This window comes from Populus trichocarpa, chromosome 15, assembly GCF_000002775.5.
Source record: "Populus trichocarpa isolate Nisqually-1 chromosome 15, P.trichocarpa_v4.1, whole genome shotgun sequence".
NCBI classification, from domain to species: Eukaryota; Viridiplantae; Streptophyta; class Magnoliopsida; order Malpighiales; family Salicaceae; genus Populus; species Populus trichocarpa.
The window spans coordinates 5,280,194-5,294,225 of NC_037299.2; the positions used below are offsets into that span (position 1 = coordinate 5,280,194).

The window sequence follows — 14,032 nt, forward strand, 5'->3', positions numbered from 1 at the left end:
ATTTTTTTAACAATAATTCAATTTATTTTTGGACTGACCAAGTCTATTAGATCACATTATGGTAATTCTCATTCGATTAAATTTCAAACTCGAGCAAAACAAAAGGTCAGATTGATATTTTTTTTTTCTCCAGTCAATTTCAACATTTTTCTCAATTTAATCCTTATAATTTTTTACTAGTTAGCCGGGTTGCTTTTCGACAGACCAAGTTGACTGACTCATGTCAAACCAACTCTCACACGGTATAATTTTAAACTAGAACAAGGCTAAGAGCCGAGTTGGGAGTTTTTTTTATTAATTTCATCATTTTTTTCTCAAATTAATCCTCATAATTTTTTACCGGTCAATCGGGTTGCCTTTAGACCAACCAAGTCGACTGGATCATGTTAGAACAACTTACACACTATTTAATTTTAAATCTTGACCAGGTAAGATGTTAGGTCAAAAGTTTTTTTCCTGTTATCTGTGTTTTTTCTTAATTTTATGTTTAAATTTGTTTACAAGTCGTTTGAATTACCTTTAAATATACCAAGTTAACTAGGTAATAATAGAGCAACTTTAATTATATTATTTAATTTTAAATTTAAATTAGGTAAAGAATCAAAATATAAAATTTCAAGATTGACATGTATAGCTAACTTAATAATAATGTAAAAAAGTTCTTCATGACTTTTATATTTTTTATTATATTTGAAATTTTTCTGATTCAACCGGTAATATAGCGCTGGCTAGGCTGTGAACTAGTTTCCTCTAAAGCTTCACGTTCTCATCTGCCAGTCGAGGTACAAACATGCATCAAAGCCCAGCTACTACACCTACCCATCTTTACAGATACATACATAATTTGAACCAACCTTTCTTTTGGCGAATATCCCATTAGATAGTCTTTTGGTATTTTAGCCACCCCTCTCTCCCTATATATATATATTCTCTATTCCGGATAAGAGGGTGTTTAATATTGTTATTTTTATTATACAAGTGAATTGCATTAAAAAGAAAAGGAAGAAATAGAAACATCTTTAGCAAGAAAAACATGAATGGTCATTCTCCAAATGCATGGGAAGGCAGTCGGGTCATGATTGTCGGTTCAATGGGGTTCATTGGCGGGTTCATAGCCGAAGCTAGCCTCGAATGTGGCCACCCCACTTACCTTCTGATCCGGCCTGAACTGGCTTCCCTTTCTAAGGCGTCCACCATCAAGTCTCTCCAAGACAGGGGAGCTACCACCATATACGTAACCAACGCATATCTTGTGGCCTTTAATTTTTATTTTTACTTGGTCTTTATTTTAATGCACACACAGCCGCAGGTGTAGATGTTCGTGTGTGTATGTGTGCGTGCGTGTGTGTGTGTGTGTGTGTATGACTCGGGTGATTGTGATATCAGGGCTCTATCAAAGATCAAGATTTAATGGAGAAGGTGATTAGAGAACACAAGATTGAAATTGTGATATCAGCTGTTGGTGGTGCAAGCATAGCAGACCAAGTCAAGCTTGTTAATGCCATCAAGGCAGCTGGTACTGTAAAGGTAATGTCTAAACTCTCGAGTATGTTACTTGACTAGTTACAAGGGGCAGATTTTGTCAAAGTTACACGTGCCAACAAACGAACACTATTGCCCGTCGTCTATATATATCTTGTGTGTGTCCTTTTATATGCATTCCCAGACATCTGAAATTAATGGAAACTCGCAAACGACGTCGTTATCAAACTGTGATCCCAACGTATTTGGGAAGCCATAGATTTGAGCCTCTCTTCTTCTTCTTTTTTCTTGCATAAACACCCTCTATTATAATTGCAAGCGTAGCACCAACCAGTCTTAATAGTTTTTGTAATCTTATTCTAAAAGGGTAGCTTAATTAGTCAGGTCCTGGATTTGTTTCCCAGAGGTCACAGTCTCACAAACTTCAGGGTCACGAAGGTTTACATTATTGTTAACTCAGGATCCATGAGATTAGTTGAGATCCACGCAAACTAATCCAGACACCCACGTTAATCTAAAAAAAAAAAGTTCCCATAATCTTCGTTTTAATAAGATCGGCAATCAACGTCCACACATATAAAGGTGGTTAGCTTGACATGTATCTGCACAGCCTTTAAATGATTATAAGAGAACCAAGGAATAGACATGCTCTTTTGATGAGGAAATACAATGTCTGCGCGCAGAGATTTTTGCCATCTGAATTTGGCCATGACATAGACAGAGCTGATCCAGTGGAACCAGGGCTTACCATGTACAAAGAAAAGAGACAAGTTAGACGTTACATTGAAGAAGCTGGGATTCCCTACACTTACATTTGCTGCAACTCCATAGCTGCCTGGCCTTACCATGATAACACTCACCCTGCTGATGTTCCTCCACCATTGGATCGGTTCCAAATCTACGGTGATGGGACAGTTAAAGGTGCATCCTAACGGCTATATTTTCTGTTGATTTTATTTTTGTCAAGGAATATGATTCGAATGATTAATATGGACTTATAATTCACAGCATATTTTGTTGCCGGTTCTGATATCGGAAAATTCACAATAAAATCAATTGATGATAATCGAACACTCAACAAAACTGTTCATTTTAGACCTCCAAGCAATCTGCTAAGCACTAATGAGCTTGCCTCTTTATGGGAAGAGAAGCTTGGATACAAGCTGCCCAGAGTCACCATCACAGAAGATGATCTACTTGCTGCTGCTAGAGGTTGGTTTTAAATATAACTGCCAGTATTGTCTTCTGGGATAAACTTGTTTTTAAAGATCATTTTAAAAGCAAAACCAGAGTCAAATATTCATTTATCAAGCATGTCCCAGTTGTTTTCACAGCCAGTTTTCATGAATGCAGAGATGCGGATTCCACAGAGCATAGTTGCTGCCATTACTCACGACATTTTCATAAACAGCTGCCAAACAAACTACAGCATGGATCAGCCAAATGATGTTGACGTGTGCTCGCTCTATCCAGAGTTGCCATTTAGAACCGTTGATGAATGCTTCAATGATTTTGCCGTAAAGATGATCAGCAATCCGAAACTCGTTAACAAGCCAGCGAACAAGAATGGCACCATGATGCCAAATCCTAAACCAGAAGCTTTATTTATTACAGCATGATATTCGGGAGAACATATCCCTTTCATTCTCGTTTTTTTATGTTTCCGACGGAAAATCTATTGATATATTCTTCCTACCTAGGATAGGGAGATGCTATCAAATCTAGCAAAACCTGTTTCTAGCATAATTTTGTTTGTATGTTATGAGGGTGCGGTGCTGCGTTAGCAATATACTGCATTTTTCTATAACTATTTGGCTTTCTAAACAGTTCAGTCTACGAAAAAGTTGTGAACCTTCACATGGGCATACATCAAATTGTTTATAAAGAAAAGTCATGACCCTGTCGTCTGCAAATAACGTGACAGGCAACCCCAGCACTTGCTGATGAGAAACATTTCTAATAGACTTCTGGCATTAATATGAAGGACACTGGGTAACAAATTGGTTTAATGCAAACACTAAAGATGTCAAGCAGCAGCTGATAGTACAGATTAATCAAACAAAACACGCTCTTGTGCTTAATGCTCCAAAATCGACTTCTAAATTTGACAGTAGAGTAAATTAAAGACTAGACTTCAGGTCTTAGAAGAATGCATGATGGCTAGTCTTTGGCTGTTTTGTATAATAAACTTGCATAGTTGGGTGATCTCATTTTCTGACGTCCCTAAAGAGGAAAGCAGATTTTCTTTTTTTTACTTGCTTCTCGCAGTATAGGTCAAAGGTGCCATCAATATGATGCGGATTCTCAAACTATCACTAGTAAAGGTAACATGCAAATCTTGCCCATGAAATCAAAGTACCAAACAGTATTTACATTACAACTTAGAAGAGTATTTCAAGCATCCACTGCCAAAAGAAAATATACACAGAAATAAGTTCTTAAATGTTTAGTGGGTATATGTGGCACGGCAAATACTTTTCAGCATCTTGCACCAATAAAAACAAACTATTTACATTTTTTTTCATGGAAAAAAAAAAAGGAAAGGAAAGGTGCTGGCAACCGTGTTCTCTACATGTCCTAATGCACAATTATGTTAATTTGAACAAGCAGAACGCACAGAAGTAAAAGTTCTGGTCAGCTGTAAAAAGAACTTCCCTGCTAAAGCTGTTATACCTTATCTGCACACTCCAATTCATCATCCATATTACAAAACGCTGGAAGCTAAACATCATATACAGATAAGCGCTCCTCAACAGATACACGACAAATTGGACATTTTTTACACCTCTCACAGCAGGTGCTGCAATGCATTTAATAATCAATCAGCATTACAGTAAGGGAGGGGAAAAGAAAAATGAACTTCATATTTTAGCAGACATCAAGATAGAAACCATACCTGCAAAGGATACGATGTCTACAGGGGAGCAGAACCACACTGATCTCTCCCTCAAAGCACACCCTGCATAAAACTTTTTCCTGACCAGTACAACAAAATAACATTTAGATATCTCACGTAACAGACAACATACTAATGCAAATTCAAGTAACAGACTATCTCAAGCAAACTCCCATAATTTACAGACAGCAGACACCAGGATCTTTGGCAATGCATGAAGCTTTTTCATACTTTATTTCGGACAATTATAGTGTTTGATACACAGATGCTCCTTTGAAGATCTACGCTTGAGAAATATTCATTGGAGATCTAAATTCCAAAATATTATGTGCACTAGGATGTATTTCTGTTTAATAACTAATTGGAGCTTGGCACTAAAATTTCACATGATGCAGATGTTTTTTTCATGTATGTATAATGTTTTGACAGTATTATTGCAATTATTGTAATCCAAAAAGTATAATGCAATTGACAAACTGGAGACAGAATTTCATGTTCCAGATTAAAATAACTTTCATTTAGATAATCAATTTCAGTTAAACCAGAAGGAATTCTGTTTAGGAAAACAAAAGTTTTCAAAACAGGGTGCTTAAATTGATGCATTTAACATTGCCATCATCTTCAGCATAACATCCATGTTCTGAATAACTATATGAAATGCTTCGGTGAGATTAATTTATAAACATAAACCACATATTCTTCTCTATATTAGTCTCAAATTACAAGAATACACATACCTGCATGCACTAAGGAACAGTACATGTTTCTTTCAGGCTCCTCTTCAACTTTTATTTGAGGACTAACTAATGTTCACTAGGATATTATGCCAAAATTCAGAATTACTGCTTTACCCATTTTGAAATCATTTTAGTTCATCAATAAACCTAAAAAGTTGACATAGATTTACATATTACAATTTTCAACCCTTGGGTAAAACATGAATTGAACTGATCCACAAGGCAGAACTAAGTAATGGAACTAAGAATGTTCAAAATCATAGAATAAGGGTCCTGCCCTAAAAATGAAAAGAGTGATGCTTCCCAAAGAATAGAAATTATAGTATTCCTGTGTTCAGACCACGTCCCTTGATTATGAAACTATAAGTAAAGCATTGGGGTATTACATTTTGAAGTCTTTCAAACTCCTGCTGGCTGTATTTGGTGATTTCTGTCTGCTCACCAAGAGCTGCTTGAAGCCTCCATACCTGAAATGTAAGAGAATCATTCAAGAATGCAAAGGTGGACTATAAAGGGTCAAAATCAATGTTTGCATTGGCCAATAAAAATCCATGGTTGGATCCAAGAGTAAACAAAGAGAGAGGGAGAGTTTGCTTATATATATAAGTGAAACCTTGTCTTTGCAACAAATAGAATACAAAGAAAAACAATGAGGACTTTATTACCTCCTCAGCAAGATCCTTTTTAGGCATTTTCTTCACTATCTCAGGAGGATAACCACAGAAAGTATTATAACTACACATCAATGAACCAAATGTACAAAGATCAGAAACGAGCACCAATTTGTAACTTTTTATGAATTTTATAAAAACTTAAAAGATTTAATTCAACAGCTAAAGCACCAAAGCAACCCACTGAAATGGAGAGGGAGGGGGAGAGAATATAACACTTGTGGAGAATATTCAAAAAAGAAAAATTGAGGATGCTTGATCAATTGGGATTTGAGGATATCTGGTGTCAACAAAGACAAGTAAAGCAGTAGTGATGCTACCTGTAAAATTAATTGCATACATACTATTGAATCTAGGTTTACTGAGCTCTTGACTACGATTTAGGGAATGGGTAGGTCAAGGCAATCCACCCAACCCAGAATACCTACAACCATAACTCACTCCGCACCTGACCTGATCGGGTCAAGTCAAGCGGAGGGCTTTGTCTACTCATTAGGTACCCACCAGGTATCCAACCCGATTCCTAAAAAAAAAATCATTATTTGAAATCACATTAAATCATATCCTAAACAAATAAAGCAATGGGTACAAGTTGGGTGATGAGTCAGGTAGAATCCACATCCACTCCAGCACCCAGCCCTGGTAAAACCAGTTGGGTTTCACCTGCACCTGGTTTGACCCTGGTCAAACTGTGTAAAAACCTGACCCAACAGCTTTGAGTGACACTGGATACCCGAGGGAAGTTGCCATTCCTACTTCTATTGCTTTTTCCCCCCACCATATGCAACTTTCATTTCATGATTCTCCATACTTCTAAACATTAAAAAAATCTAGCAGTTCTCCTAAACAATTTTCATATTGCAGTCCACCATTCAAATTTAAACAGGTTTACAGTTTCCAAGATTGAAATAAGCAAAATACAGTTTCAATGATCTCAATCCTATTCTTATGTCCATATCTTTCTTTGACCTCACCAAAGGATATGTCATCCAACATGACACATGCTCAAAAAAGAAACAAATATTTTAGCAGTTTATGAACCATTATAAAATGTACAGAAATAGATAATATACTAACCTGGCATCACCCATGTGGTACAATCGGGCCTGTTCCTCTTGACTTCCCTCATCAATTGACCACCATCCCAGTAGCCTGTATCAAACAAATTGGGAGATACAGAAGATTATTCTGTTAGTAATCATACCACATCAAATACTTCCGCTGGCTCAGTGGAATCATGACCTTTCCTAACAGGTTAGGCTTCTGATGGAAAGTTGGTGATCACCTGGAACCATGGTGCAAGAACCCCAAGCAGTCATGAGCTCTTGAGGAAAATGTAAAATATCTTCCAGTGCCAGCTTCACTCCGTAATAAAAGAACAAGCTTCTCTGCCAACTTAGAAGCAGCAAATAATACACCAGCACCTTGAAGCAGGAAAAGCGGAGAGAAAAGAACCAGAAGCGGTATATTTCTAGCACCAGCAGGTGTTCCCTGAATTAAAAAGCCATTATCTATTAATATGCGAATCCCATCCAGCAGGCATGAATAAAAGTCAATTATGTAAGTACCTCTAAATGCATACAAAGGAGAACTTGGAAACCAATCAAGGGAATTTTCATGAGATGGCCACCAATATCTTGTAGACCACACATTCTGTCCTGGTGTTGATTCTCCTCTGGAGAAACCATTAAGCCACCATTCCAATCAAGATATCTAATCGTCATTGAAGATGAAGCTTCTCTTGTCTGAGAATTTCTATGGATCACTGGATTAGACCATTTAGTACAGACAAGAAAGGCAAAGCACTCAGCAATGCTGCAGAAAAAATGTTTAGATTTATCATTTCATTGTGGCACTAAAACCTTGAACAACATACCTCCAGCTTTATTATGTCTGAACTATGAAGCAGTACAGAAAAACAGCAATCAGAAAGAAAGAATCAATGCAACCTTACCTAAAGTTTATGAACAGGTCCCACCAGCCAAGTGCACCCACATCACCTGCAATATTTTAAGAGAGAACCAGAAACCAGTCATTATTTTGATATAAGCCATTACATGTAATGATTCAGTATAGATAGGATCACCCACATTATACAAAAGGACAAGTTTAGTTCACATTGTGGTCCATGGAAAAGAAAAGTGAAAATCAATTTCCACTATTCAGGACTACTCAGGAATGACCCCCCCCCCCCCCCCATAAGTGAGTGTGAAATTATACTAGACTAAGAAAGACATCACAGAATTACTCGAAGAATGTGTGCACAACCTCCAAAGTATCAATCAGAAAATTGAAAATAAGTAATTTAGTTTCTCTCTACAGTGTAGTCACATATTGTAATATAACTGACATTCTGTAGCCCAGCAAATGACCACCACCATTAAAGACCTGAAAAAAAATATGTATTTCACAAGCAATGCAAAATTTTGATTTTTAAGTTATGTTTGAATGTGCTTGTCCATATATTTAGCATTCTTGAAGAACCATAAAATTCATATCATTGAAAGGAACCTTCCACCCTGTCAAGCCACTTAATTCAATTGCAAATTTATTATGAAAAGCGATCCCCAATATAGCAAGAATGGGAACAAATAAGGGATGCCAGTAAGGAAGTGTTGGGATCCAATGAAGGGAGGAATGCATGTCTTATCCACAGCAGAACACAATTTTAATGAAATGTAAAAGCATGTATTTCACGAGCAGTGTAAAATGTTGATTTTAAGATAAGTTTCAAAGGACAACAGCTTGTCTATATGCTCAGCATTCTATACAACCATAAAATTCCAATCATTGTAATGAACCTTCAACCCTATCTAGCAACTTAATTTGGGATGCTAATTTATAATGAATGATGATCCAATGACATTTTCACCTGATAAATTATCTTTTTTCATGAGAGAGAGAGGGAGGGAGAAGGGAAAAAAAAACTCCATGATGGATACACATAACTTTCAGAGCACATAAAAAGGATCCAAGCTAATGGATCATGTATCTTGTTATCACTATAGCATTTTAAGAATAGAGTTTTAGAATCTGAAAATTTATCTAATACAGTCCCACTGCTCCATATCTCTTCCCCAAAAACCTTCATGCACTAAACATTCAATTCCTCTACAAAGCGTAAATTACCCTAGTGACCCCAACAGCTCCAAATGCCAACTCCAACTCATTACGCAGTCTTTGCCTGTTCCAGAGGAAGTTAGATTGTGTTTTCTCAGGCAACAGCTTTTAAATAACTAATCACAATTACTTATGGAACAAAAAGAAAGATTTTTTTATGTCTAATTACTCCATTCTCATTCCACATAAGCATAATAACAATAATAACCATGTAAGAGAACTTTCAAAAAAAAATAATAGAAATTTGAGAAGTGAATAAGACTATCTGAAAAGATGAAATTATAAATGCGGATTCTGGAATTGAAACTACATAGCTGGGAAAAAAATCCCCAATTAATTTGAATGCACCAATGCAATTGTGTTTAAAAATCATGTGAAGTTAAGAAAGATTACCGCCCAGCTTTAGAAGGGTAAAGACTGTAGCAGCCACAAAGAAAACCATAGAAATTGCAACCCAGAAGTGCTACAAAAGTAGAATGGAAGTTCATTAATCCTTGAAAAAATTCATATACAACCTAAACCATCATATGAATTAAAAACCAACAAGCTTGAAAATGCCAAATTTGTAATAATGGCACCTGGATCTTAGGTAACATAAAAAAAAATGCATGATCTTGCAAATGTCGTATGTGACATTTCTGCATGAAAATAGTGTCTATAGCAAGATACTCATTTTGGAATTATCCAAAACCACGAAATACAAAGACATCTCTCTCTCAGAAACAGCAAATCATAATTTTCAAGATACTGCAAAAATTACAGCCATGAAACTTTATTTACTTTCAACAAATTAATTGAGTCCTTGAGGTATAAACTGTACTGTATAAACGTTTTTGTTAACAATTTCAAATAACTACTCTCTGTTAAGGAAGTTATTATGTTTGTTAACAATTTCAAGCAAGGGTTACATAAATTCATTATATGTTGCTAAATTAGTTCCAAGCCACTGACAAAATACTAGACTATGGCATGCTTTGAACAGCTCCCCAAGTTAGTACAATGACAAACTTACAGGCAATGTTTCCCATATCGCTTCATCACTAATGCTTTCTTCTTCTCCAGGCATAAGAGCCTTACACATTCTGTAGAAGAAATGAAACTCCGTTAACAATAGTACAGAATACAATAGTAATTACCAATTGGGAAGAAAACTTGGATATGGAGGAGGAAGGGAGGCTAACTGAAGTGTCATGTGTAATTCGGAAAAACAGTAATGATGTTACAGTAATTGCCAGTAGAAAATTGATGGCAAACATATTGTGAACAGAACTTAAATTTAGTTGAAAATTTTGGACGTGATCCTTTATATAACATTTGGTATAATTATCTTTTCATATTCTAAAGAGGTTGAACCCTTCGAAAGAAGATGTATTTAGTGTAAAAAGAACAATTAAGGCAAGCTTAGGGCAAGTTGTGCTCATTTAAGCCATTGGTGTTCTATCTCTCCAATAAGAATTAAGGAAAAGTTATAAGGTGGCCACTACAGTAAAGTATTTTTTTCTAACAATGGAAATGACTTAGAACTAGCATGTTAAGGAAGAACAAGCATGTCCTGTTACAAAGGTTCTCTGTGCCAATATGCAGTATGCAAAAATAGTATGTGATGTTAACTGCATATCTGTAAGGTAAATTACTGAGACTGATTAATATGCCAAAGGAAATACCTGAAATTGTCAATTAGAATAATTACTTCAAATGCCAACAATGGAATAAAGACAATCTTCAAGTTTACAGCAGCAATATGATAAACTGCAAGAGAAGCATTAAGAAAGTTTGAAGGTCCAAGCATTTAAATGATTATAAAACGACAAACAGAATAACTATGAGACTTGAAAAGGATGTTGTCACTTGTAATCCTCAACAGCATAAGAATAGTAGAAGGGGTTTAGTGTATACCATAAACACTTTCGAGATATATACAAAGAAGCAGTTCAAATGCAATAAGCAACGGTGTTGCCACAACTGCATGGCATGGCGCCCACTGTCCAAGAAAGAAAATCTCAACACTTTATATCCACAAATAAGATTGCTTTAAATCTCATGGACACAAAATAAAAGAAGGAAATATTACATGGCGATTACGTGGAACTGATGGAGCAGGTAATGAAAATCTTCCTCGAGCAACAACTACATGGAATGTCCAGAGTGGGAAGAAAATTAACCTGAAAATAAAAGCCAATACATATACATTATCCATTTTTCAGGCTTCAACAAGCACAGCATTAAATACTAGGCATCTAAATCACAACATAGTAGGAAGGACTTGAGATACAAGCATGTTTAAGGGGAAAAAAAGGAACCCATAGATAGCCTTATTAAGGGCAGACTGCTAAGAAAAGAAAATTTTCCCATTCCCCAACCCACGGCATTCCATTTCATTACCTTATATCATAGCACGCATCTTCTCCAACTAAATTTACTACAACTTAACTGAATAAAAACACAAAATCTGGACATCCAACCATTAAACCTTCTTTAGATTAGCATAGATTTTCTAACGCCTCTTTGTTTCATTGCTTCAACAACTGTTAGCAATTTCAAGTTTTGCACACATTCCAACAGAACCGAGAAACCCCCCTGCCATGATAGAGACTTCCGAGAACAATAGACAATAAAAAAAAAAAAAGCATCGTATTTTCAAAATCACGACACAGTAAAGAGAAAGAAGGGCCCCTCGTAAATAATACAAAATAAAACCACAGAAGATGATATATCCTCATCAGTTGGAGATTTCCTATGTTAATAACCATGATGGATGCCACAGTCGGACTCGGAGTCATAAAATACATCAATTCGAAAAATAGCAATTTACCCCAAATGGTTAGATACACCACTGGTAAGAACAAAGCTGAATGCTTCTGTTGTTGTTCTTTTTATTTTTTATGGAGAAAAAAAAAAGACTTGGGAAATTCAACTTCCCACAAAACTATACCATGTAAGCAATTCAAGTATGCATTCTCCAAAGAAACTTGTGAAATTCGTAGAATCTACAGTACCAATTACAGAAAAATCTTCAATTCGAAAATCCATACATCAATTCATGCACAAAACTGATAAGAAGAAGAAGAAAACAGACCACCAAGAGTAGGAGACGACGTGATCAAGCTTGAGGACGAGAAAGAGAGTGAAAGAGAAGAGAAGACAGTGTGCCGCTAGTGCCTGTACTGATTTCAATACTCTTCTCCAGTTCATCTTCTTCGCTCTCTCTCTTTCTGGTTTTTCTTTTTTGTGTTTGTGGGCTGCGGAATTGAATTCCTTTTTTTAGTTATATTATTATTATAAAGTGAGGAGGTTTCCTTCGGGTTTCAATGGGGCGATATTGAAGAACACCAATACCGATCCCTTTTTCTTTTTATTTTATTATTCCCTCTCCCTTTTCTGTCTCTCTTTGTTTTCACGGCAAAGTAACGCAAGCATAATAGTTATCGGACTGACCGGGTTGATCCGGTTAAGAAATTGAATTTCAAATTATATGAGTTGACCAAATCAATACGAAAAAATTAAAATAAACATTAAAAATTTTAATATTTTATATAAAAATATTAAAAAAACAATCTATATAAATATAGACTACACATTCTATAAATAATAAAATTTAAAAGATTATTTCAAAAAAAAATTTATCCTACATTGAAAAAACATAATTTTTTTCGTATGAACATAGAATATATATATTAAAAGTCTTCAAATCTCACATTGAAAAATAAATAATTTTTTTCTTATAAATATAGAGTATATATATTAAAGGGCTTCAAATCCCACATTGAAAAAATAAAATATTCTTCTAGTATTTATATAATGAACTTTAAAAAGGGTTAATAACCAACTATATATATATATATATATATATATATATATATATATATATATATATATATATATATATATATATAAAGTATCTAGTTAGGAGAAAAAACACATTTGAAAAAAAAAAGTCTCAATCGGGTTTTGTTGGGTCAACCGGGTTTTGCTAGGTTTTTGCTCATCTCAGTCTTTTACCTTACCCGGACTGGTTCAGCCACAGGGTCAACCGGGTCCCTGGTCGACCCATCAGACTGGTCCGGGTTTAATAACTATGGCCAGCTTTGTTATTAAGTTTGATTTAAAATTATGAAATTTATTGGTAAAGAAGACTAGATAATTTATTCCCCCTTACATTTATCAATTTTTTTTTTTAAGTTAACATGTTCTTACAAAGAAAAAAATTTTAATTGATTAGAGATTAGTCTGATGTAGTTAATTTGGAAAGTTCAAAAATAATATGTATAACTAGAAAAAAAATAGTTTGACTAAAGAAAATTCAATATATTTTTTTATATATAAATTTTGAGACAACATAATATTGGATTAACTTAGGTTAAACCAACTTAACATCTAAAATATATGTTACAAGTCATGAGATTGTAATAACCTTATAGAAAACAAATCAAAAAATATATTGAAGTCAAGATTTAATTAACTCAGTGTTAAAAAATATAATTGAAAATGATCAATTAAAAAAAGGAAATAGAAAAACCTAAGTCAACTTTGTTTAACCTATCGAACTTAAATCATGAGACTGAAATAACTCAAAAGAAACAAATCAAAATAAATTATGAAGCTTAATTCACAATCAATAGAAAATTGAAGGAAGAAATTGAAAAAAAAATAATTAAAAAAAAAAAACTCAAGTCAACCCAATTTAACACGCTAAACCCTTGACTTGGGTCATGAAAATGGGATAATCTCATAGAAAGTAAATCGAAACAAATTATAAATCTTAATTTTCAATCAATTTAAATAGTGAAGGATAAAATTAAAAAAAAAATCAATTACAAAAACAAACCCAGAAAAACTTGAGTCAACTGAGTTAATCCGCAAAACTCTTAACTTGAGTCATGAGACTGAGATAACCTCATAGAAGATAACTTCAATCCTCAACAAATCTAATGTTAAAAGACAAAAAAACAAAAACAAGAAAAACAAAGTTCTATTATGATGAAAAGGAGAGGAATAATGATTTCCCATCCCCAATTAGTCTATAATAATAATAATAAATTAGCCTATAATAATAATAATAATAATAATAATTAACATAAACTAATTCATGTGAAGAAAACATTATAGTGGCTAACACTATTCATCCT

At 34.6% G+C, this 14,032-nt stretch overlaps 2 protein-coding genes across 4 annotated transcripts; one reads left to right on the forward strand and one right to left on the reverse strand.

Annotated features, from left to right (window-relative positions):
- The first annotated feature begins 883 nt into the window (after nt 1-883).
- LOC7475620 (leucoanthocyanidin reductase) lies at nt 884-3,289 on the forward strand. Of its 2 annotated transcripts, none has more exons than XM_024586708.2 (5): nt 884-1,234; nt 1,387-1,527; nt 2,166-2,403; nt 2,491-2,694; nt 2,817-3,289. In XM_024586708.2, the coding sequence occupies exons 1-5, from the start codon at nt 1,034-1,036 to the stop codon at nt 2,927-2,929; spliced, it is 897 nt and encodes a 298-aa protein (XP_024442476.1). In that variant the 5' UTR covers nt 884-1,033; the 3' UTR covers nt 2,930-3,289. The 2 variants fall into 2 exon arrangements, with proteins under 2 accessions (XP_024442476.1, XP_002322036.1); XM_002322000.4 differs by having other exon boundaries at nt 890-1,234; nt 2,836-3,289.
- A 538-nt stretch (nt 3,290-3,827) lies between these two features.
- On the reverse strand, nt 3,828-12,288 carry LOC7475619 (uncharacterized). 2 transcript variants are annotated; one of them, XM_002321424.4, is made up of 14 exons: nt 11,983-12,288; nt 10,978-11,068; nt 10,803-10,887; nt 10,571-10,655; nt 9,919-9,988; nt 9,300-9,369; nt 7,741-7,786; nt 7,355-7,601; nt 7,072-7,277; nt 6,864-6,938; nt 5,781-5,850; nt 5,502-5,582; nt 4,379-4,458; nt 3,828-4,282 (listed from the first exon to the last, which is right to left on the reverse strand). In XM_002321424.4, the coding sequence occupies exons 1-14, from the start codon at nt 12,096-12,098 to the stop codon at nt 4,204-4,206; spliced, it is 1,401 nt and encodes a 466-aa protein (XP_002321460.1). In that variant the 5' UTR covers nt 12,099-12,288; the 3' UTR covers nt 3,828-4,203. The 2 variants fall into 2 exon arrangements, with proteins under 2 accessions (XP_002321460.1, XP_024442475.1); XM_024586707.2 differs by lacking the exon at nt 11,983-12,288 and adding an exon at nt 11,839-11,951.
- Between the last annotated feature and the right edge of the window lie 1,744 nt (nt 12,289-14,032).

Excerpts from the sequence above, each read along its gene's own strand:
- LOC7475620 (XM_002322000.4), top strand. The coding sequence starts at position 1,034 with ATGAATGGTCATTCTCCAAATGCATGGGAAGGCAGTCGGGTCATGATT. Across the intron at positions 1,528-2,165 it reads AGGCAGCTGGTACTGTAAAG|AGATTTTTGCCATCTGAATT; the intron begins GTAATGTCTAAA and ends GTCTGCGCGCAG. Across the intron at positions 2,695-2,835 it reads TCTACTTGCTGCTGCTAGAG|AGATGCGGATTCCACAGAGC; the intron begins GTTGGTTTTAAA and ends TCATGAATGCAG.
- LOC7475619 (XM_002321424.4), bottom strand. The coding sequence starts at position 12,098 with ATGAACTGGAGAAGAGTATTGAAATCAGTACAGGCACTAGCGGCACAC. Across the intron at positions 10,656-10,802 it reads ATATCTCGAAAGTGTTTATG|TTTATCATATTGCTGCTGTA; the intron begins GTATACACTAAA and ends CTTCTCTTGCAG. Across the intron at positions 5,583-5,780 it reads AAAAGGATCTTGCTGAGGAG|GTATGGAGGCTTCAAGCAGC; the intron begins GTAATAAAGTCC and ends CTTACATTTCAG.